This window comes from Prunus avium, chromosome 5 (assembly GCF_965620075.1).
Source record: "Prunus avium chromosome 5, drPruAviu1.hap1.1, whole genome shotgun sequence".
Taxonomy (NCBI): domain Eukaryota; kingdom Viridiplantae; phylum Streptophyta; class Magnoliopsida; order Rosales; family Rosaceae; genus Prunus; species Prunus avium.
Genome location: NC_142288.1, coordinates 27,944,122 through 27,967,777, shown reverse-complemented (window position 1 = coordinate 27,967,777; position 23,656 = coordinate 27,944,122). Strand labels below are relative to the sequence as shown.

Genomic DNA, 23,656 nt, shown 5'->3' with positions numbered 1-23,656 from the left:
CCAGGTAACCTGTTTAATAACCTATTTAAGACGACTCGAACCCGACATGATACGTTTATTAAATGAGTCGGGTTCGGGTTGAGTATTTTTGACACGTTTATTATCTCGACACGACACGAACTCGACACGACACAACCCATTGCCATGCCTACCTCCAAGGCAAGGCTACCTGAATAAAAGAATGAGGTCATGTTCTCCCTCAAAGACCAGTTGTTGTCTAGCCTTATCCTTTCCGTGGGCTGATAAAAAGAAAAGTCGTTGTGTGTGTTAAACGGTGGGCCAATATTTAATTGTAGGTATTTTTTTTTATATCTTTAAGATTAAGTTGGAAAATCAACCCTAGGCCAGAGCCTAACTGAGCCCCTTCTGCCCAGGGACGGATCCACAGAGGAGTAAGTGTGGTCAAGTGACCCTTGCAACTCTGGAATTTTCCATTAGAGGGGAGAAAGTTGACCCCTGCAAACTGCTCGACGAAAGTCCCCAAAGAGCAGCACTCTTCTCCCCAGCGCACAACGCTCTTATCGACCTCACAATCTGATGCTCGTTGGGCAGCTAAGAAGAGACGCCTCAGAGATAAAGTCCACAAAATATAATGGCAAACTTCACCTTCACTGCCTTGGTTCTTTTGCTTTCAGTTTCGTCAATTCTTCATTATTTTTCAATGTAGTTTGATGGCTATCTGTGATTTGCTCACTAATATGAGATTTCAGTTTAGCTTAATAGAAGAACAAAAACGGTTTCTTTTTATTTTAACTTTGAAAAAGTATGGATATTTGACATAAGTGAAGATGACTGCTTGGTGGGACTGATATTTGATGCTTCATTTTGTATTTGGTTGATTAAATATTGATGGAAATATAAATTTAAGATCTTGAAGTATTGGACTTGGGGGAAATTAAGGCATTCCCAGCTATTTGGTTTGCCTTGGCTGACATAGATTTCTTAAGAAAACAAAACAACAGAGAGGCTCAATTAGTTTTTTTATATGAATTTTCGATTAGCTTTTCTCCATTAATGGTTGAGTGATAGCTTAGAGCATCTCCAGCAGACTCCCTATCCTCTCATCCCTAGCTACTTTGGCTAAAAAGAAGGAAAATCCTCCTTCCGGCAGACTCCCTACTTGTTTATATTGAGAAAGATGAGTTCGCTTGTATTAATAATGAAACTATAATGGGACATCTTCAGAAAATGAAAACTCATGGTGGACAATTGTAATGTGGTTTTTTCTATTAATTATCGTTTCATTTTTATGGGTTTATTTTTTTTGACCCCTGCAAGGAAAATTCATGGATCCGTCCCTGGTTCTGCCATTGGGACCCATAAAAAACTTCATGCATATTAATAAATAAAAAAATGTCGTATTCACGCTCTAAGAAAAATAATAGGATCCATAAAAAGCTTCATACACATTCATAAAAAAGTGTCATCTTCAGGATCAAAAGTTTGTTCTACTTTCTTGTTTTCAGTTTGTGTTAATTTTTTTTGGTAGGTAGTTCCAAGTTTGACTTGGAGATGAAGATAAGGAATAGAAGGGAGGAAAATGGAGAAAGAAACAATGCTTTGGGAAGGAAAAATTTACCCCTAAAGACACAACGAGAAATAATGATTTTTTTCATCTAGCAATTGCAGAGAGAGAAAATATAAATAGAGTGGAAATTTTAATTAAAGATTATTTTCAGTACATAATGATTTTAAAAAAATAAAACATTAATTTGTCATGTGATATTTAATCACATCTATTCGTTGTGTCAAAACTGTACTAAAATTTGTGTAAAAAACGTAGTTTTCACGGCTCCGCGCTCGTGTGCCGGGAAAAAGCTGGCACTGAGTTAGGAAGATATGCAGCAAATGCCAAGCCATAATCCAAAATTGACAATTACATAAGTAATTTATGCGGAACTCATCATTCGTCATACAGATCTGCATGCAACAGCTTCTTACATTACAGGTTTTCTTTTTCTTATCTTCCTGGGCTTTTTCTTGTTGGTTTTTTCATGCTGCCTGGCACCTGCTCATGCTACATGGCGGTTACTCCAGCTTGGCTTCTTTCTTGGCCTCTTTCTGCAAAACCAAATAATTATTTCGAGAAACTAGACTCAAAGACTAAAAAACACTTATAGACATCAAACAATTGACTCTCTTTGATTTAATGTCATTAAATAAATAGAAAGATTTCATTGTAAACACATTTCTTTCACCTTTGACACCGGCGAGCAAGAAACTCGCTACGAGCCACCTCCCACATCAAAACATTCTCATCCTGAGTTGTTTCATGTTCATTCAGAGTGATTTCTTCTTGTTTTGGCTGATTCATACTAGTCATAATGTCCCCTTCTATGGGTTCATGATCCCCGCACTCACTGAGTAATGAGAAACCTTATTACATACAAAAGGTAATATAATTCCAACGTACAAACACAATTATAATAATGTAAACAGAAGAAACGTGAAGGAAACTTACGGCGTGAAGCAGAACTCAAGGAAGAACCAATCACGGCCCTTGATATTCACAGGATGAATAGTTGACTGTATGGTCTTGATCATGGGTCTTCCTCCTTCTCCAACAACAATTTGAAATGTGGTGATACAAAGATATTGTACTTCAGGACGTGGTTCGCTATCGGGACTGCCAGTCATGACATGAAAAAAGTCATGGTTACCCAAATGAACTAAATACCCTGTCTTAAGCTCACAAAATGGCACTGGCGGACACACGATTTCCAAGCCACGCAATGTAAACAGTGGGCTTAGGGAATATGTAATGCAACCATGTTCATCTTTGTCCATCTTGAAGGAGAATGCTATAATCTGCTCCACCATAAGCGCATGTACGGCATAGATAGTGTCACCTACAACTATGGCCCTCCCTCGAAAAGGAGCATAAGATGCAGAAGTCACTTGACTCCATTGGTTTATACTCTCATGAAAGGCAACAACATTGGAATTCAGGTCGGAGTCCCACAATGAAAACAAAATAACGCCATAACAAACGGCATAACCAATTATTTCCATACAGGTCCCATCATCATGATAAAATGGAAAAGAAGGCATTCGCTCCCAAAGGTTTTGAGCAGGATCGTATCTCTCGAAGGAGGGCTCCTTAATTGGTGGTAAGCACACTGGAGATGCAATATAGTAAAGCTTGTCATACGCAGATACAAGAGTTGCTAGTGGTTTAGATGTTATGTTAGGAGGAAGAGATGAATGATATGACCACTTCTTCGTTTCAATACTATATCCTGATGGCACCCGCTTTAAAGGGTCATTATAACCGTTTTGTAGAAGGATGTATAATTCGGAGCGGTTGGAAATCCTGGCACCCTGAATGTAAAAACCGTCATAAAACTCTTGGTCAAGTTCAACTACTGGGGGTTCATGGGTGACTCCTCCATGTTTGAATGTAACTTGATAGATTGAATCAGTGTATCGGCTATCATAAAAAGACACCAATAAATATACAGATCTATCTTCCCCCGATGCATCCTCCACCATAGAAAAGCTGGACAAAAAAGAGAGAGATATATAGAACAAGTCAAGTTAATATTTTCGAACACCAACCAACCTAGAGAGATTTAATGAATGAGGCAAGGTCAAAGCTGCGCTATCTACTTTAGTAAGCATATATGCATAGAAACAAATACAAACAAAACAGTAAAACTGGCAATATATAAAAATAAATTTCTCCATTTTCCTACAAACTGAGTATGGAAGTGTAGGAGTAGATCATCATCATTAAATATTACAGAGTAATAGATCGATCATAGTTAAATGGAAAGTTCAATTCAATTTATAGAATATATGTATGCATGATCAGAATTGTAAAATATAACATCCGATTCCTCAGAAAATATAACACAGTTTTTGCAAGAAAACGCCTCCAGAAAAATAGATAAAGGCCGAGCTGGTAATCCAATTCAAATTCAAGAATACGTAACACATGTGAACTGACTGATAACAAAGAGATACAAAACCTCCTAGCATCAAAATAGCCACACACAAAAATAGTCCAAGCAAGAATCTTTGAATATAATTAAAGATGAATGCAAAAATTAAGAAGATAAGATGAAATCCACTAAGCCATGATGCGCTGACCTTGGGTAAGGATTGTTGAGAATTAATGACTAACTCACTGCCCTTTTAAGATCTTGTTGTTGATGGACTTTGGACAAAGAACTCAATGATGGATGAGTCTTACACACACACACACAGAAATTAACCAAGCACAAATGACACAAGTGTTTATAGAGGTTCAGCAAATTGCCTACATCCTCTTTGGTGATCACCTTGAGAAATTTCACTAATGAAGATAGGTTACAACTTTGGTTTACAAAGGAAACCCCCTTAGAACACTACCCTCACAATCTGTTTCTCTCACACCCTTGCTCAACACCTTGATACACTTAGAGAACTCTCTTGCTCTCACCTTGGTTTTTTTGAACAAAGCTCTCTAAAGAAACTCTAACTTGTTTCCAGCTTTTGCCACTACATTTGTTCAACATTCTTTCTCCCTTGTGTTATCTTACTTCATCCCATTACCTACACAGGCCAATGGACAAGAGATAGGATATCTGATTGTCCTCCACGTTCTTTCCTTTTAGTCACCACTTAGACTAAGGGTCAGATTAGGTAGGTAATACAATCCCACTCAGCCACCTCCATTAAACCAGAAAATGGAGAGGAGATTAATCAAAATAGGATAACCAATTAGCCATGAGTGCTCTCCCAACTATCCAGCAGGTAGTCAACCCTCTTTTACCTCAGAAGTGATCCATTAAGCACCTGCAAACTCGTGGAAAGCGATAGCCATTGAAAAGACAGTTGAAAATACGTAAGCAAAGCATCACAGCACGACTGGAGCGACCGGTCGTCAGGAATGGGCGACCGGTCGCCAGAATTTTTCCCTCCAGACTTTGAATCTGCTTCTAAGAGACCGGTCGCAAATGTCCAGCGACCGGTCGCTCGTGTGCCTGCGACCGGTCGCAAAGAACTAGCGACCGGTCGCTCTTCAGTTTTGCTTCCAGACTTCGAATCTGCTTCAAAACGACCGGTCGCAAATGTCCAGCGACCGGTCGCTTTTAGGCAGATTCAAAATCATCCTTTGAGCGCCAAAAAACTTTGTATCCTTTTAGGTGAGCCATTTTTTCCAACAAGGATTAAAGGGCTCACGGTCGGGAACAGTGAAATTTGGAGTCTTCTTCCTTTCGGATTGAAAGTTGATAGCATTACTGGCGCGTATAAGGCGAAGCTCCTCCAGTATTGATTTCTGCGAATCGAGCTGGGCGGATAGCTGGGTAGATAGCTGTGCAGAAAGCTGGGCGGAAAGCACCTCCGATAACTTCGTCAAGGCACGGTATTCAGCAGTGGTGAGTTCAGCGGCGGAAGAGGCCATCGTAAGCCGGGGACTGCCGGGTTGAACGGGAATACCACTACTGGCGCGAAGTGGCTCTAATATTGATGTTTGCAATTCGAACTTTTGGGTTTTCTCTATTACATTGCCCAGAGATTCCTCCATATCCTGTAACTTCCCCTGGGGATCATCTTGGCTGGAGGTGAGATCAGCGGAGGCGGCGGAAGGTTGAGATTTTTGCGGATCCCCCATGATACCAGATGATAGGGCCTTCGCTATTGAGAATGCAAATTGAGGCACAAGGAATTTAGGGTTTGGGGATGCCGCTGTAGAGGGGAGTTTTATTATGCATGGTTGAGGGTGTGATATCAGGAAAGTTTCGTTATGCTTGGTTGGGGGTGTGATATGAGGAAAGTTTCCAACTAGTGTAAAAATTCTAGAGGCTGTTATTCTTTTTTCTTTTCTTTTTGTAATAATATAAAATAACTAGTTATTTATTAAACCACACAACTCATAAAATATCCCTTTCAAATTTCGTGTTTTTTACCTATTTTATCATGTAATGTTTTTGGTTACCTGTTTCATCATGCAATGTTTCTTGTTATCCGTTGTTAGCAACCTTCTCTTTTGGACATTCTCTCTTTCCCTTAGGACATGTGACACTTTTTTTATTCTTAAAATAAAATCATTAATACATAAAACAATTTAGCTTTTATTTTTCAAATTTACCCATATTAAATATGGGCCATTAAATATTACCAAATGCTTTTGAATTGCTACCCAAAGAGTACACCTTTCTCAATTTCCAGATGGCTGGCATAGTTGGCAACTAGAAGAGTGTACAAGGTGCCTTTTCGGACTCCATACGTTGACAACAAAGATGCCTTCGACATCCTTGCATCTCTAGGTTATTTTGACGTGTAAGGGAGCTGGGAAGAGGAAAAGTCATAATTTGTTAATGTGTTTATTAATGAAGGGTAAACTTGAAAAATAAAAACTGTTTGTTGTATTAATGACATTATTTTAAGGGTAAAAAAAGTGTCACATGCTGTCATGAGGAAAAGGGAGAATGCCCAAAAAAGAAGGTTGCTAGCATTCCCCTTATTCGGGTTTATTACTCATTTTTATGATATTATGCATTCTCCACAATAATTAAAGATTAACTTCCCCTAAATTTGAGGATATGTGAGATCCTCTTTAATAAAAGCCCTTGGATTAATCCAACTACACACATAATTATTCAGTCCCGCTAAATATGGGGACTTGTGAGGTCCTCTTTAATAAAAGCCCTTTGATTAATCCAACGGCACATATAATTTGTACTCTCAACCCTCACTCATGTTATCTGTTTTACTCAAATAAATCATTTAATTTAACCAGCCAAAAAAAAAAAAAAAAAGATTTAGGGGTGCATAGACAAAAACAAAACTTAACCAGCCAAATTAATCCTTAGCTAAAGATAACCTAATTAACAAAATTTCTAACTATTTCGCTTGACAAAAACAAAAGCTTATGAAAGAAAAACAGAAAGTTTGCATAGACAGAGGTGAACTGTTGACAATAGAAAAAGAAGATTAATCTGTATATATCAAAGCGTAATCTGTATATACCATATTCGAATAATTTTGTTCATAATCTATCCTTAAACTGTATTTAGAGAAAAGTTCATATGGTGATTCGGCTTTCTCTACTTAAAAACTTTGGCTAACTATTTAAAAATCTGGGTCGTGCAAGTCTTTTTTCCTTAATTTATTTGCATCAAATCATCTGAAATGAGACCATGATGTGAAAAAAAAAAAATTGTGCAAAGAAGAAACAAGATCTATTATGAAAAATTAATGTCCATTTATCCGCAGTACAAAGAATCTCAATTCATTTTGACATTTGAATTTTTTTGATTCTGTCAACAAATTTTGGTAACTTTAAAATATCTTCTAATATACATGTCACACCCCAAAATATTTTTTTTTTGGAAGTGTGAGGTAAAAGGAAAAACTAAAACTAAAAATTTAAATATCAAGAAACATGAAGATTGAACATAACCTTTTATTTAAGTCAAAGTAATTTACATTGTAATTTTACAGGCAAAATAACAAGAAAGTAACAAACTTTCAACAAAACATTCAAAACTATCCACAACCGGTTCTTCTTGTTTCCTCGGCAAAACTAAACTTCATATTCAAAGCCTGCAATAGATTCAATAAGGGGTGAGCATTACATGCTCAGTAGGGGTCTTATGTCTTATGTGATTAATCTATATATATAAAGCAAAAGACAGAGAATGGTGAAACATTCTAAATACCAGAAAATGCCCTTGGTTAATGCAAACATTAAGAATTGAAATTATTAATTAAGTGAGGATAATATGGTAAATTTACACTTTTTCATATTAAAAAAAATTTAAAATTAAAAGAAAAATCAGATAATGGATCCTCTTTTTATGGAACACAACTACCCATTATCTTTTTTAATTCTAAAATAAATTTAATTTTATCTTTTAAAAAGCCTCTCGCAGGCGCGGAAGCGCATGCAGAGAGGCTAGTGAGATTTATAATGTACAATTTATGCAATGCATGAATGAACTTCATTTCTACCCAACCCGTTAATCTATATAATAGGGTAAGCAAATCTGCATGTCCCATACCATGCATTTTACCACTGTGATTCCGAATGCCTCATTATATAAACTAACACCCATTTCAATCATCCCATTATTCCCCTTTTGCTAGTCATCTTGTCTACACCATTGATCTCCAAGCCCAAATCACCCAATCGACAATTATACAGCCGATTTCCTAATCTACTGTGCACACGGGCTCGCCTGAACTTGGTCCCTACAATGATTAGACTCAACTACACAAAAGATTCTTCCCATTATCCTCTTTTCCATAATTTCTTTATCAACCCAAAAATTCCAACCACCACCAACAACATATGAATATGTCAATGTTAATCAAATTATAATGGTAATTAACAACACGTATACATCCAATATCAAGGATAACAATCAAATAATATAACCAAGCATAATATAGGATTTACAATAATAATCAAATAATATTACCAAGCATAATATAGTATTTACAATATTTAATTAAATCAATGTATGCAAAACCACCCCAAGAAAAACCCCTACCTCAAATCCAAAGCTATTGTATAGCTCCCAATTGTAAGTTCAAATACTTTGAGCTTCTTCAAAACCTCACCACACTTAATTCTCTTATTTTCTTTTGTCTACAATTTCTTTAGGAAACTACTATAACTTGAAGAACTTATGATTCAATAACTATTAGTTAGAGCTATTTATAGTAGGTTAGAGTCGGTAAAGAAAATATGGATGAAGCTTAACATTATGCCACCTAACTAACCTAGGGATTTCTAGACTAGATCCTAGGATTTATAGACTACATGGGTGCAGTGGCGGAGCCAGGCATTTCAGTAAGAGGGGGCACCCTTAAAAATTCAACCGCTTTCTTTTATGACAAATCAACCTAGTTCTTAAGAAATCCCTAATTTTATCGCTTTTCTCTATTTTTTTTTCTTTACTTTTTGTATGAACAATCTATCACAATATATTCAATTCAAAAGAAATTTAGATATAAAAAAGAAAGAGAAACAAAGAAAATAGTGGCCATTAAAGAATTTGTGAGGAATTTTATAATATTTGTACAATATACTAATATAAAATTGTATGTATAACAATATTTGAGAGGGGGCCAGTGCCCACCCTGGGCATGCACTGGCTCCGCCACTGCATGGGTGGCTTGAAGGTAAAACTGCCACCCCATTTTGTCTTAGGTGCTGGCTTCCGAAGAGTGCTTAGTAAGCACTTTCCAATTACATTTATATATACAAGACTACCTATTATTCTTACACCTCATGCTAATATTCACCACCTCATGCTTATTGTGGTTTTTGAGGACTCTGAAAAGCAACACGTCAAACTTAGGAGAAACCTTAGTAAGTAATAAAAAGCTTTTCTAAAAGCTTCTGTATAAATATTAAATAAGATTGAAGTGAATTGGCATAGTTAAAACCATATAATAGGTTTGATAGGTTATAGCAAAAACTTTCACGTGGCTTGCCATGCAACTCATACATATATATAGTATTAAAACTATTAATTTTAAATATTTAATTTCCATGAAATATTAGTATACATATTTTAAAAAATATGGGGTTTCACAATACAATATCAACTAGTCTTTCCATACGGAGAAAAAACTTAGGGGGGTGTATCCAATTCAAACTTTTAACGACTTTTATAGGGTTTAAAAGTCTAGAGGTATTCAATTTAGACTTTTAAAGAGTATATAAAAGTCTAGTGGTATTCAATTGTGACTTTTAAAGAGTATTTAAAAGTTTGGTGGTATCCAGTTATGACTTTTTAAAAGTATTTAAAAGTTTGGTGATATTCAAAAAGTTAATGACTTTTAAAAAGCTTATTAAATGAATGACTTTTCCATACTTTCAAGGCTAATTGTTAAAAGCAAAAGTCTTGCCAATTTACTAGTGACTTTTATCAACTCTATGAAAGTATTTAAGAATTTGTCAACTCTATGAAAGTCACTCACTTAAAAATAGTCTCTATAAGTATGAATTGGATACACCCCCCGTTGCAATGGGAATAACACTATTTTGCTATCGTTGTCGAATAATACTATGTCATGTGGAAGTGTTGTCACTCGTGTAAAAACATTATTGATTGGGGATACCAAAATAGTGTTATATATTCTTGTTTCATGGAAGTCTTTCTCATCTACACGAGCTTTTGTCAAATTTTGAGCCTTAAATTTCTATCTATTTGATATGCAAAATAACGAATTTTCTACAAATCTTCTAGATCACGTATTTTGGTAAGAAATTGACAAAAGTTATTGCAATTTTTGGTACAAATAGATTATAGTGGACCCTAATATTTTGCTATGTAATTGGTAAGTAGACCTTTTGTGATTGTTTCTGATTGAGGGTGTAATTATTGCATCGTTCAAAGACCCGAAAACAAAGTTTTCAATCAACCATTCTCAGACATTGAATTAGTATACATTTACTTTGATTTTGCTGTAGTTATGGAATTGGATGCTTAATTAGTACTAGCCTGTTCGCATGTGCTTCCGCACTTGCGAGAGCCTTTTAAAAAAATTAAATTAAATTTATTTTAGAATTAAAAAAAGATAATGGGTAGTTGTATTCCATAAAAATAGGATCAATTATCTGATTTTTCTTTTAATTTTAATTTTTTTAATATGAAAAAGTGTGAATTTACTATATTATCTTCATTTAATTAATAATTTCAATTCTTAATGTTTGCATTAACCAATGGCATAATTTTCTGGTATTTTGAATGTTTTACCATTGTCTGCCTTTTGCTCTATATATATAGATACATAGTTTTTTCTTGGATGACCTTTAGTTATGTTCCTATATGAATCAGGCACAAGACATTGAACAACTAGTACTGTTATTGATCTCTTTAGCCCAAAACACTAGACAAGACGACGACCCCATTCTCCCCATTCTCTTCCCAACACCGGGTACGTACGTAGGTCAAACTCTTCCCAATACATCAGTTTGAACGGTTCTTTCTTATTCAAATTGGTTTCAGTTGTGTTTTGTATTTGAGTTTTAAACTCCCCACAATTTGCTCATGCTGTTAGCTTGTTTATAGGAGCATAACTCTACATTTGATTTGTAATCATCATTTTCTATATTCTAGTTGGCTGCTGCAAGTTCTGAGTTTGAAGGAGGTTGTACTGAGAGAGTGAGCTAGAGTATGACAGATGGATTTAGATTTAGCAATGTTCCAGACGAAGTTGCCCATCGTATTCTTTCCTTCCTCGCCATAACAGACCTCACTCGTTTCGGCTGCGTGTCGAAAAGATGCAGAGAGCTTCCTCTCTCAGCTCCATCATTGGATTTTGATCTATCTGCCAGTGACTACACTTTTGCATCCACTTGCGAAAAGCGGATACAGTTGTTGAATTATTTGGACAGTTTCTTGAGCCGTCATGGGGATAATACAGCTCTTTCGAGTTCGTTTGGAGTGTCATTGCGTGGAGAAGAAGATCAAATGGATAGTTGATAAGACACGAAGCTTTCGCGTTCGTAGAGAAGCATGCGAGTGTAGGAAGGAATATTCTCGGATTGTGAGATGGGTGGAAATTGCAGTAAGGAGAGGGGTTGAAGTGCTTCATCTTGAAATCTTTATAGATGAAAAGCAATGTGGCCAGGATCCCTTGGTACCGTCTTGCGTCTTTCTACGTGGATCTTTGAAGACTCTAGAGTTGGACTTTGGCATGAATTATCCCAAAGTTCTTAAGAAGCCCTCCTCCTCCAGTTTTTCCTCCAATCTCCAACGCCTGGACTTGCGAAACGTTGAGATACACGAAGGGTTTTTCGAATGGATGTCATCATCCTGCAAATGCCTGAAGGAATTAAGTCTTGATAACTGCAGGGCAGAAAGTATCACCATCCAGAGCTCCTCCTTGGAATCATTTAGGTACATATACGACGATGATGACCTCTCCGAATTCGACATTATTGCTCCAAATCTCAAGTGTGTGGCATGGAAGGCCAATATGTTTGTGTTCCAAAATGTGGAGAAATGTACTCGCTTAGAAAAAGTTGAGCTGCTTCTGCAACCTCAGAAACATGATGCTCTGGTCTTGTTTGAAGTTCTTCGAGGTATAAGCACGGTTAAACATTTTACTCTAAACCACGAGACCACCATGGTAAATGTTGCATGTAGTTATTTCTTACCATATTCTTACAGGGTTTTTTTTGGGTTTCTTCTTTGTTCTATTAACGTTGTGTGTTTATAACTTGCAGGTTCTGTTTGAGGGAGGTTCCATGCAAGCATTAGAGAATGTTTCTTATTTGTGCTTGCATATTTATTGCTTGTGTGATATCCTTGTCCCGGCCATGGCCTCTCTTTTTAGAGGAATCCCTAATTTGACTACTTTGGCCATAACTTCAATTTGGCCGGATCTTGATGTAAGTAAGAAAAACTTAATGTCCTATATTTATATTTCAATGGAAAATTGTTAATCGTTTGTTCTTGCCTTTGTAGAATTGTTCTGAGTTTGATACGAGATATTGGAAATCGCTAAACCTTGCTTTTGTTCATAAGCTTGAGGAGGTAGACATTCATATGCTAATTGGATCTAATGCTGTTGAGTTTGCAAAATATGTCCTCGAGCATGCTCAAAAACTGAAGAAAATGAGGATTGTTCATACGGCAGAGCAATCTAAAGTTCTACGGAGGGTGAATGAGAGCAAGAAGATTTCCGATGCCACACTTGTGTTTGAAGAAGCTGAAGAATAAACTTTTAAAAATTCAGAAGAGTGGGTGCTACTGCCCTAGTTTGTTTATCTTCATCTAGGTAGCCCATCGTTTTGATGTTCAAGTTCAACTCTTTTTCTGCAAGGAAGAGCATAATTTTTTCTCGAATAACATTGGTTTAAACTTTTTGAGAGCCTTGACTTGAGGCACCATATGTTAAATCCCTAGACGTGCGATTGTATCAACATTTTTGGTTGTTTACATCCACCTTCTATTTTTTTACATGGTTTAATTTATATTCCAACTCGAGCTCGATTGTCTTTGAGCTCCCAAACTTAATAGTGTATTGGCAGCTTGCCTACAATCTGATTAACTTACAATAACTCCCATGAATTCGAATGTTGGCAGCAGTGTTTGCTCTCATACGATGTCATTTTCACAAAAGCTATCACCAAGGAAGATGGCAAAATTAGAAAAGGGCTATGATGTTCATGTGTGATCATCACAGAGCATAAAGTCGCATGCTAGTTTTGAATTATACACAGAAATTTGGATTTGCTTTACAAAGCGTGGCTGAGGTTAAGAACCTTTTTCTTAAAATATAAAAAGTAAATAGGTGTAACACAAACTAACTATTTTCTCAAAATAAGTTTAGAAATTTGACCACAAGCTTTCATCTTCAGTTTGAGGATATATCTGGGGACCTGTTCATGCCTTCAACCAATACGTTTGCAACTGGTCTTTGAAACATGAGCCAAGGATTTGGTATTTTTTTACTTGAAACCTCCAAAAACAAAAACCTAGCAGTGAGCACCCACTAATCAGAAGCAGAACTTGATAGTGACCATTGATAAGAATCTTTGGGTTCCATATCAGTGATTGAAGGAGGAAGGTGTTCATTAGTCGCTCTTCGAGGCTGGTCTCTCCTTGGTCTACTTCCTTCCTGTAAGATGCAGATTAAAGTTAACACATCACTCAAGGACTAAAAGTTGAAGCAAAGGATGGCTATATTGGTCTGTTCTTATTTATTTTCTTCTTCTTATGTTCACCTTGGAATTTGGCTGACTTGGTTGATTTGACACTTGAGTTGCAGGACAGAAAGTATCACCATCCAGAGCTAGCTCCTCCTTGGAATACAAAAACGACAATGATGACCTCTCCGATTAAGACATTATTACTCCAAATCTCAAGTGTGTGGCTGAGTTTCATCCTTTGGTTTCTTGTGGTGTCTTCTAAAATGGAAGAAGTGCTGTTGGTTGTTAATGTACTACTCTGTTTCCATTTTTTACTACGTTGTTATCATATTTAGTTGTCTGCTATGTTTCCATTGTTTAATATATGTGTTATCACATTTAGTTTTTTTGTTTCAATCTCCTCTAGTATTTTTCTTTCTGTTGTCAATTTTTTTCTTTTGCTTTCAAATGCTATCACTGCCCACTTGCAGGGCCGGTCTTGAAATTTTGAGAATCATGTTCGAAACTTAAATTGGAACTCTCACATAATCTAATATAAAAATACTATATATATATATATATTGCCATGACTTAAAGTCATAAAACAATTTTTTAATAAATAAAATTCATCATCAATTAGTATGTAATAACAATCACAAATTATTTTGTCCAAAAGAAAAAAACACAAATCAAATTCAAAAAAGTTTTAATGTTTTGAGTGGAAGAAAAGTTTTTTTTTTTTGTTTGGGTGTGATATATACTGCTGTTAGTTTAGTTGGATCTTTTCCATGCGCTAAAAACCAACCCCACCAAATACACTTTTGTGTCAATGTCCTGCACGGTGTAGTGTATATACAGTTATTATAATATTAATATATATAATATCGTAAAACAATTTCAAGGGCCCTGTGCAGTGGCGCCACTTGCACTTTGCCAGGGCCGCCTACTTGTGAGTCACATGATGCAGCTATGATGGTGATATAAATCCCTTAATAGGTAGTTCTAGTATTCGTAGGTTTTGATAATCTACTTCTGAGTGATGCATTTATGTAAAGTTCCTGGTCTGTCTACTTCTGTCAAGATTCTAATATTGCACCGCTCCCCTGTTTTGTTGTAACTTGGAACTGTTTTTTGTTTTGGTCTGATGTTGTTGTAACTGTTTGATCATGAATAACATTTGCATATTTTCAGGTACACTGTGTTTGTGTATGTACATTGTACACACTTCATATATAGTCCCCTTCCTAAGCATTTTTTCATTCATGAATCATCCTTTCAAAAAGTTAGACAAATCGGAAACCATTTAGACATCTAATTGTTTGCTACAAAATCAATGAGCACAATGCTTCAAAAAAGTACCAAAATTTCAATAATTTAATTAAGTGGTCAAATGATATTAGATTCAAGTGATTTTTTTGTAGATGATCTTTGAATGAATATCTACAAAATAGATGGTTTGAATTAGTGAAATAGAATGCGAAGTGGAGCCTACAGAGGTGTATATTTAACGATCCCTCAAATAAGCTTATCATTGGCAGTATATTCAACCTTTTTATGATTCAACAACAACAATAGCAAGCAAGTGAGAATAAGGGTCCGATAAGAACGAAGACATCATTGCTTTCGATGTCTGTTGTAATTATGCCATTGTTCAAAGACCCGAAACAAACTTCTCAATCAACCATTCTCAGACATTGAATTGGTATACATTTGATTTGGTTTTGCTGCAATTATGTACCTACAATCACCTAAGGCACAGCTCAAAATCAAAACTTTGAACACAGTAAATAAATAAAAGTCGAAAATAATTCACTTGTTAGAAAGAAAAAAAAAAGTATTAAATTATCAACAAAAAAATATAATTTTTCTTTATTTTTTTCATTTAATTTTATATGCTCTCAAGAAGCATATACAAGTTTTAGCCTCTACAGCTCTAGCACATTGGATCACATTGAAAGTCAACAAATTTACTTTGCCACTAGAGACCTAAGAATATAAGCAAACATATAAATTCTTACCTGAAATCAATTATCACCAATCCATAGATTAACTAACCCTCCCATATCGTAATTCAATAAACGAATATATATTTATATATATGTGGGGGTGAAAATAGCACTGAGTTAGGAAGATATGCAGCAAATGCCACACCTTCTTACATTACAGGGTGTTTTTTTTGTCTTCCACTCGTAATCACTCCCTCCTCCATGTTTTGGGTTTGCGGTACCCAATAATATATTGATTCATGTCATTAAATAAATAAAAAGATTTTATTGTAAACACATTTCTTTCACCTTAGCCATGGGCAAGCAAGAAGTTTACGATGAGTCCCCTCATGGATCAAAAACAGCTTATCATGTTCATCCAAAGTGGTTTCTTCTTGTTTTGGTTGATTCATACTAGTCACACTCTCCTCTTCTATGGGTTCGTAATCCTCGCACTCACTGAGTCATAATAATGAGAAACCTTATTACATACCAAATGTAAAATAATTCCAACATGCAAATGTAATTTTATTGATGAAAACACAAGAAACGTGAAGAAAACTTACGGTGTGAAGCAGAACTCAAGTGAGAACCATTCACGGCCCTTGATATCCACAGGATGAACAGTTGAATGTATGGTCTGGATCACGGGTCTTCCTCCTTCTCCAACAATAATTTGAAACGTCGTGATACAAAGATATTGAACCACGGGACATGCTTCGCCATTGGGACTGCCAGTCCTGACATGAAGAAAGTCTTTATTACCCAAATGAACCAAATACCCTGTCTTAAGCTCACGAAATGGCACTGGTGGACGCGCAATCTTCAGGCCACGCAATATAAATTGTGGGTTTAGGGAATATGCAATGCCACCGTCTTCACCTTTGTCCATCCTAAATGAGAATGCTATAATCACCTCCTCCATAAGCGTATGTAAGGCATAGATAGTGTCGCCTACAACCACGGCTCTCCCTCGGAAAGAAGCATAAGAAGCAGAAGTCACTCGATTCCATTGATTTCTATTCTCATGAAAAGCAACGACATAGGGATTCATGTAGGAGTCCGACAATGAAAACAAAATAACGCCATATCAAACGGCATAACCAATTATTTTCATATGGCTCCCATAGTCATGATAAAATGGAAAAGAAGTCATTCCCTCCCAAAGGTCTTGATCAGGATCATATCTCTCGAACGAGGGCTCCTTAATTGGTGGTGAGCACGCTGGAGATGCAAGATAGTAAAGCTTGTCATAAGCACACACAAGAGTTCCTACTGGTTTTGAGGCTATGCTAGGAGGAAGAGATGAACAATATGACCCAGTCTTTGTGTCAATACTATATCCTGATGGCCTGCAAGATTTGGCCCCAGGAGCTTTATTATAATTTATAACCGTCCTGTGGAATGATGTATAATTTGGAGCGGTTGAAAATCCTTGCACCCTTGATGTGAAAACTGTCATAGTACTCCGTGACAAGTCCAACTACTGGGGGTTCATGAGTGACTCCTCCGTGTTTGAATGTCACTTTATAGATTCAATCAGTGTATTTGCCATCATAAAAAGACACAAATAAATATACAGATCTATCTTCCCCCTGATTTATCGTCATCGATGCATGCTCTGGCTCCACGGAAAAGCTGGACAGAGAAGAGAGAGATATATAGAACCAGTCAAATTAATATTTTCAAAGACCTACCTACCTAGAGAGATTTAATGAATAAAGGAAGGTAAAATCCGCACCATTTATTTTAGTAAGCATATATACACAGAAACAAATACAAACAAAACAGTAAATATTAAAGAGTAATAGAACGGTCACAATTAACTGCAAATTTCAATTGTAAAATAACATCGGATTCCTCAGAAAATATAACACAGTTTTTGCAAGAAAACTGTTGTGAATTGAGAACAAACTCAACTCACCCTCCCCTAATGATCTTGTTGTTGATGGACTTTGTGACAAACACAATTATGGATGAATCACACACACTACACTTGAGAAACCAACCGAGCACAAAATGACACAAGAATTTATAGAGGTTCAGCAATTGCCTACATCCTCTTGGTGATCCCCTTGAGAAATTCACTAATGAAAGAATAAGTTACAACTTTGGTTTACAAAGAAACCCCCTTAGAACTCTATTCTCTCCCCAAGCTCTCTTTTCTCTCTCACCCCTTGCTCTACACTTTGATACACTAGAGAACTCTTAAGCCATGATTTTATTCTTGCATGCTAAACCCCTTTATATAGCCAAATATGCAAGAGTGTGAATGCAACCTCACACTATTCAAATGTTGGCTACCAAACTTAACCATGGATGGCTACCAAACATTCCACCATTTTGTGCCACCAAACAAGTCACCTATTTTTGACAAAGATGGCAAGCCAATATTTACTCACATGGGCAACTCCAAAATTCTTCTAGAAATGAGTCAACCATGTCATGGAATTTAGGTAGAAATCCATAGCACACAAAAGAGGACTTTGTATCCTTAGGTGAGCCAAATTTCCAACAATCTCCACCTTGGCGAACCTTAATCACCTCGTGAACCATTGTTATCCTCTAGAACCTCTTCAACCTCTTAGAAATCGTTCTAGTAATTTCCAAAAGCTCCACCATGGCAATTAACCTCTTGCCTCAATGTACCTTTGGTGGAAGGTGCTCCACCCAAGTCTAAACTTGAGTAACCTGGACCTCTTGTGCGGAAGAGAGATCCCCCATGCCAAATTCGTTGCTCCTTGCCTTCTTGGAACCTTGAATCTTGGACATGCCTTGATATGCAAACCACATACCAAACCTTTGTTCACTAAATCCCCACATAGCCAACCTTGCTTTTGGATTTAAGAACACACTTCTTTTCATCAATGCACCTCTCCAACTTTCCCGCTTCATGCTCCCTATAGCACTCTGAAACGTGGCTGGAACTTCTTGGTCCATCCATCCAAAACCTAGGGGCGGTTTGATGGATTCCTTGGGCCCGGACCTTGCACTCGATGATGGCTCCAACTCAAGTAGAACCCCTTTGTGAGTTTGCTGTTGTTGCCCTCCTTCTTCAACCCTTGTGTCAAGCTCCACCTCAAATGGAGTTTCTTCCATGACCACCTTGGCAAGAAGTTTCCCTTCAACAACATTCTCCTCATCATCCCTTGTCTTGACTTCACTTTCTACACCTTTGAAATCAAGCACCTTTGATAATGAACCGTTAGTCACACAACTTTGACTAACCTTTCTTGCCCAGCTTCTTTTGAGCAAACCTGCAGCTACATTATGTTGAACTGGCTCTTTGACTTTAAGACTTGTTGCCTGCTCTTCCTTGGTACCATTCTCTGCACCACCTGCAAATGTACCACCCACAAGCTTGTATGTGTTGTTTGGTTGAATCTCCCCTTTCATAACTACCACAGAACCTTGTGTGACCATGAGCTTCCCTCCTTCGGCCTTGTAAGAACACCCTTGTCTATCCAAAGAGCCAAGAGAGAGTAGATTCGTTCTTAGTGCAGGTACAAACCTTACCTCACTAAGACTCCAAACTTCACCACCTTGCAACTTGATCTTCACAGTTCCTATGCCCAAAACCTCACATGTAGTTTTATCTCCCAACATAATCTTGCATGCCTTCTTTTCCTCATATGTGTCAAACATCAACTTATTTGCACACACATGATATGAGCACCCGGAATCTAAAATCCAACTTGAAGAAGAACTTGAACTCTTACCCGAAGAACTTGCCATGACTTCCCCGTTACTCTCCTCCGTAACCGTCAAGAGCTCATCACAAATGTCATCATCACACACATTTGCTGAACTTTCGGCTTTCTTCATCTTGTTCTGCTTCTCCTTCCAAACTGGACAATCTCGTCTCCAATGATCTGTAGATCCACACTCGAAGCACCCTTCATTGTCCTTGGACTTAGCATTTCTCCTGTTGCTACCCTTGCCTCCACGCTTGCTTGAACGGCTCCCTGCGATCAATCCAGCATCTTGAGAGTTCTCCTCCGAACGTTGAGACATCCTGTGGTGCGTCATCACATCTTGCACCACGTCCTCAAACTTCAAGGTACTCTTCCCGAACATAAGCGTCGTTCGGAAATGCTTATAAGACGGAGGCAAGGATGTAAGAAACATGAGTGCCTTATCCTCTGTATTATACAACACTTCCATTCTTTGCAAGTCAGCAACACATCTATTGAAGCTGCTCAAGTGCTCCATTAGATTACCTTCCTCCTCCATCCGAAGATTTAGGAGTTCTTCCTTGAGGAAGAGCTTGTTGGACAGCGACTTCCCTGCAAACATCTCTTCGAGTTTCTCCCATGTTTGCTGCGCTGTGTCTTTCATCACGTTGATGAGCACCTCATCTGTGATGTAGTTCTCGATGGCTCCTCTAGCTAACTCGTCTAGCACACCCCACTCCGCATCTGTCATGGTTGCTGGCTTCTTCTCCTTGCCTCCCAAAACAATGCAGAGATTTTGCTGTGTAAGGGCTGACTTCATCCTCCTTTGCCAAAGCGTGAAGTTCTCCTTCCCTGTGAAGGGCTTTAACTCCACCTTCATGCTGACAGATTGTGGTAGCCTCTGCAGCATAGAGCTACTTTCACCTTCAGCTTCCTTGTCACCTGCCATCTTCAACACTCTAGCAACTTGCTGCTCCAACACAGCTCTGATACCACTTGTTGTGAATTTGAGAACAAACTCAACTCACCCTCCCCTAATGATCTTGTTGTTGATGGACTTTGTGACAAACACAATTATGGATGAATCACACACACTACACTTGAGAAACCAACCGAGCACAAAATGACACAAGAATTTATAGAGGTTCAGCAATTGCCTACATCCTCTTGGTGATCCCCTTGAGAAATTCACTAATGAAAGAATAAGTTACAACTTTGGTTTACAAAGAAACCCCCTTAGAACTCTATTCTCTCCCCAAGCTCTCTTTTCTCTCTCACCCCTTGCTCTACACTTTGATACACTAGAAAACTCTTAAGCCATGATTTTATTCTTGCATGCTAAACCCCTTTATATAGCCAAATATGCAAGAGTGTGAATGCAACCTCACACTATTCAAATGTTGGCTACCAAACTTAACCATGGATGGCTACCAAACATTCCACCATTTTGTGCCACCAAACAAGTCACCTATTTTTGACAAAGATGGCAAGCCAATATTTACTCACATGGGCAACTCCAAAATTCTTCTAGAAATGAGTCAACCATGTCATGGAATTTAGGTAGAAATCCATAGCACACAAAAGAGGACTTTGTATCCTTAGGTGAGCCAAATTTCCAACAAAAACAACTCAAAGGAACTGATAAAGGCGCTCGAAATAGGAGCTGGTAATCCAATTCAATTTCAAGAATATGTAACACAAGTGAACTGAATGGTAGCAAAGAGATATAAAACGTCTTGTAGCATCAAGATAGCCGAAAAAAATAGTCCAACCAAGAATCTTTAAATATAATTAAAGATGCATGCAAAATTCTCCGAAAACTAAACAAAAAGAAAATTGATCAATTTTTTTTAAGAAAAAAAACAACAACAACAATGCGAAAGAAGAACATCAACAATTTTACAGAGAACAAAATTTAGAAGATAAGATGAAATCCACTAAGCCATAAGGCACTGACCTTGGGTGTGTTGTGAATTAATGACTAACTCACTGCCCTTTTAAGATCTTGTTGTTGATGGACTTTGGACAAAGAACTCAATGATGGATGAGTCTTACACACACACACATAAATTAACCAAGCACAAATGATACAAGTGTTTATAGAGGTTCAGCAAATTGCCTACATCCTCTTTGATGATCACCTTGAGAAATTTCACTAATGAAGATATGTTACAACTTTGGTTTACAAAGGAAACCCCCTTAGAACACTACCCTCACAATCTGTTTCTCTCACACCCTTGCTCAACACCTTGATACACTTGGAGAACTCTCTTGCTCTCCCCTTGGCTGTCTTGACAAAACTGAAAACTCTAACTCTCTCAACTCAACTTCTGCTTCAGCCACTTCCTAATTATCCAACTTGTTTTCTCCTCTTGTGTTATCTTACTTCACCCCATTTCCTACACAAGCCAATGGACATAAGATAAGACACAATCTTTGTCCTCCACGTTCCTTCCTTTAGTCACCACTTAGACTAAATGTCAGATCAAGTAGGTAAATGATATCCCACTCAGCCACCTCCCACTTACACCAGAAAATGGAGAGTGATCTCTTTGAAATAAGATAACCAACTAGCCATGAGTGCTCTCCCAACTTATCCAGCAGGTAGTCAACATTCATTTAACTCAGAAGTGACCCACTAAGCCTCTGAAATCATGTGGAAAGCGATAGCCATCGAAAAACACAGTTGAAAACACGTAAGGAAACGTCACAGCACGACTGGAGCGACCGGTCGCCAGAGGTTTTCTCTCCAGACGTTGAATCTGCTTCTAAAAGACCGGTCGTAAAAGCCATGCGACCGGTCGCTTGTGCTCCTGCGACCGGTCGCAAAGATCTGGCGACCGGTCGCTCCTTGGTTTAGCTCCAGACCTCGAATCTGCCCAGAAACGACCGGTCGCAACTTCCGAGCGACCGGTCGCTTTTAGGCAGTTTCAAATTCTCCCTTTGAGCGCCAAAACCTTTGTATCCTTTAGGTGAGCCATTTTTCCAACAGGGTGAGGATTAAAGGGCTCACGGTTGGGACTGTCGTCAATCACCGTGAAATTTGGAGTCGTCGTGGATTGACTGGGGGTAGCATTACTGGAGCGTATTAAACGAAGCTCCTCCAGTATTGATTTCTGTAAATCGGCCAATTGGAGTTGCTGGGCAGAAAGCTGGGCCGATAGTTGTGCAGAAAGCACCTCCGATAACTTCGTCAAGGCACGGTATTGAGCAGGGGTGAGATCAGCGGCCGCGGAAGTCAGCCTGGGACTGCCGGGTGGAACGGGAATACCGCTACTGGCGCTTAGTAGGCCAAGCAGCTCCAGTATTGATGTTTGCAATTCGAACTTTTGGGTTTTCTCTATCTCCGATATATTGACAGGAGATTTCTCCATCTCCGGTAACTACCCCTGTGGATCATATTGGCGGGAAGTCATGGTCAAGACATGGCCTTAACCCAAGATGAAGGTTGAGATTTTTGCCAATGCACCATGATACCAGATGATAGGGCCTTCGCTATTGAAATGCAAAGGCAAAGGGAATTTAGGGTTTGGGGATGCCGCTGTAAAGGGGTGTTTTATTATGCTTGGTTGCGGGTGTGATATGAGGAAAGTTTCGTCATGCTTGGTTTGGGCGGAGAAATTATAGAATGGTATACCATGTCAGCTAGTGATATTTTTATTGAAATATTGCCACGTATCTTTTTTTTAAAATAAAATTTAAGGGTTCGTTTGATAACCATTTCAATTTTAGTTTTTAGTTTTCATTATTTGTGCTAGATTATAGAGGAAGATGAGAGTGAGAATGGGAGTGAGGATGAGATTGAGAGAGAGAATGAGAGGGAAGGATGGGAGGGAGGAGTAACAAAGTGAAAACAAAAACTTGAAGGTGAAAACAACTTCAAATATATTTCAGTTTTTAGTTTTTGTTTTCGCTTTTGTTACTCCTCCCTCCCATCTTCCCCTCACATCTTCTGTCTCAATCCTATCTCCACTTTCATTCTCACTTCCATTCTCCCTATTTTTTCTCTATACTCTAGCACAAAAAATGAAAACTAAAAACTAAAATTGAAATGGTTATCAAACGGGCCATAAACTGTTTTTCCAACTAGATATTGGGTTTAGTTAAGTTTATCACAATCCATGGGGCCCAAAACCTTATCTCTGCATATCAAGAATTTCTTGGGGCTTTTTAGTTAAGATTGCTTTACACATCATTCTGAATGCGTTTCTTGGATCTTTTCTTGTCAAGCCCATACGTGATTGAGAGCAAAATTGGATAAGAGAACTTGGATATGGAGGTTTTGATGTATATGAAAGCAACCTAGATGAGGAGGTTGAAGTATTAGGGGGAGGTAATCAAAACAGAGAAAGGGCGCGGCGGAGGGGGATTACAAACTGCATAGAGGTGGGAGGGACGGTGAGGCGGAGGGGGAC

At 37.9% G+C, this 23,656-nt stretch overlaps 2 protein-coding genes across 2 annotated transcripts; one reads left to right on the top strand and one right to left on the bottom strand.

Moving 5' to 3' along the window:
- Positions 1-2,194: 2,194 nt before the first annotated feature.
- On the bottom strand, positions 2,195-5,599 carry LOC148294614 (uncharacterized). Its single transcript, XM_088253822.1, has 3 exons — positions 5,136-5,599; positions 2,462-3,499; positions 2,195-2,360 (listed from the first exon to the last, which is right to left on the bottom strand). The coding sequence occupies exons 1-3, from the start codon at positions 5,597-5,599 to the stop codon at positions 2,195-2,197; spliced, it is 1,668 nt and encodes a 555-aa protein (XP_088109948.1).
- A 5,521-nt stretch (positions 5,600-11,120) lies between these two features.
- LOC148294613 (putative F-box/FBD/LRR-repeat protein At5g44950) lies at positions 11,121-12,671 on the top strand. Its single transcript, XM_088253821.1, has 4 exons — positions 11,121-11,379; positions 11,516-12,078; positions 12,176-12,340; positions 12,417-12,671. The coding sequence occupies exons 1-4, from the start codon at positions 11,121-11,123 to the stop codon at positions 12,669-12,671; spliced, it is 1,242 nt and encodes a 413-aa protein (XP_088109947.1).
- The last annotated feature ends 10,985 nt before the right edge of the window (positions 12,672-23,656 follow it).

Bases quoted from the DNA above. Each gene is read 5' to 3' on its own strand.
- LOC148294613 (XM_088253821.1), top strand. From the start codon at position 11,121: ATGACAGATGGATTTAGATTTAGCAATGTTCCAGACGAAGTTGCCCAT. The intron at 11,380-11,515 runs GTTCGTTTGGAG...TGGAAATTGCAG, and splicing joins GGATAATACAGCTCTTTCGA to TAAGGAGAGGGGTTGAAGTG. The intron at 12,079-12,175 runs GTAAATGTTGCA...TATAACTTGCAG, and splicing joins TAAACCACGAGACCACCATG to GTTCTGTTTGAGGGAGGTTC.
- LOC148294614 (XM_088253822.1), bottom strand. From the start codon at position 5,599: ATGGGGGATCCGCAAAAATCTCAACCTTCCGCCGCCTCCGCTGATCTC. The intron at 3,500-5,135 runs GCTCACCTAAAA...TTTTTTGTCCAG, and splicing joins AATCCTTGTTGGAAAAAATG to CTTTTCTATGGTGGAGGATG. The intron at 2,361-2,461 runs GTAAGTTTCCTT...CTCATTACTCAG, and splicing joins CTTGAGTTCTGCTTCACGCC to TGAGTGCGGGGATCATGAAC.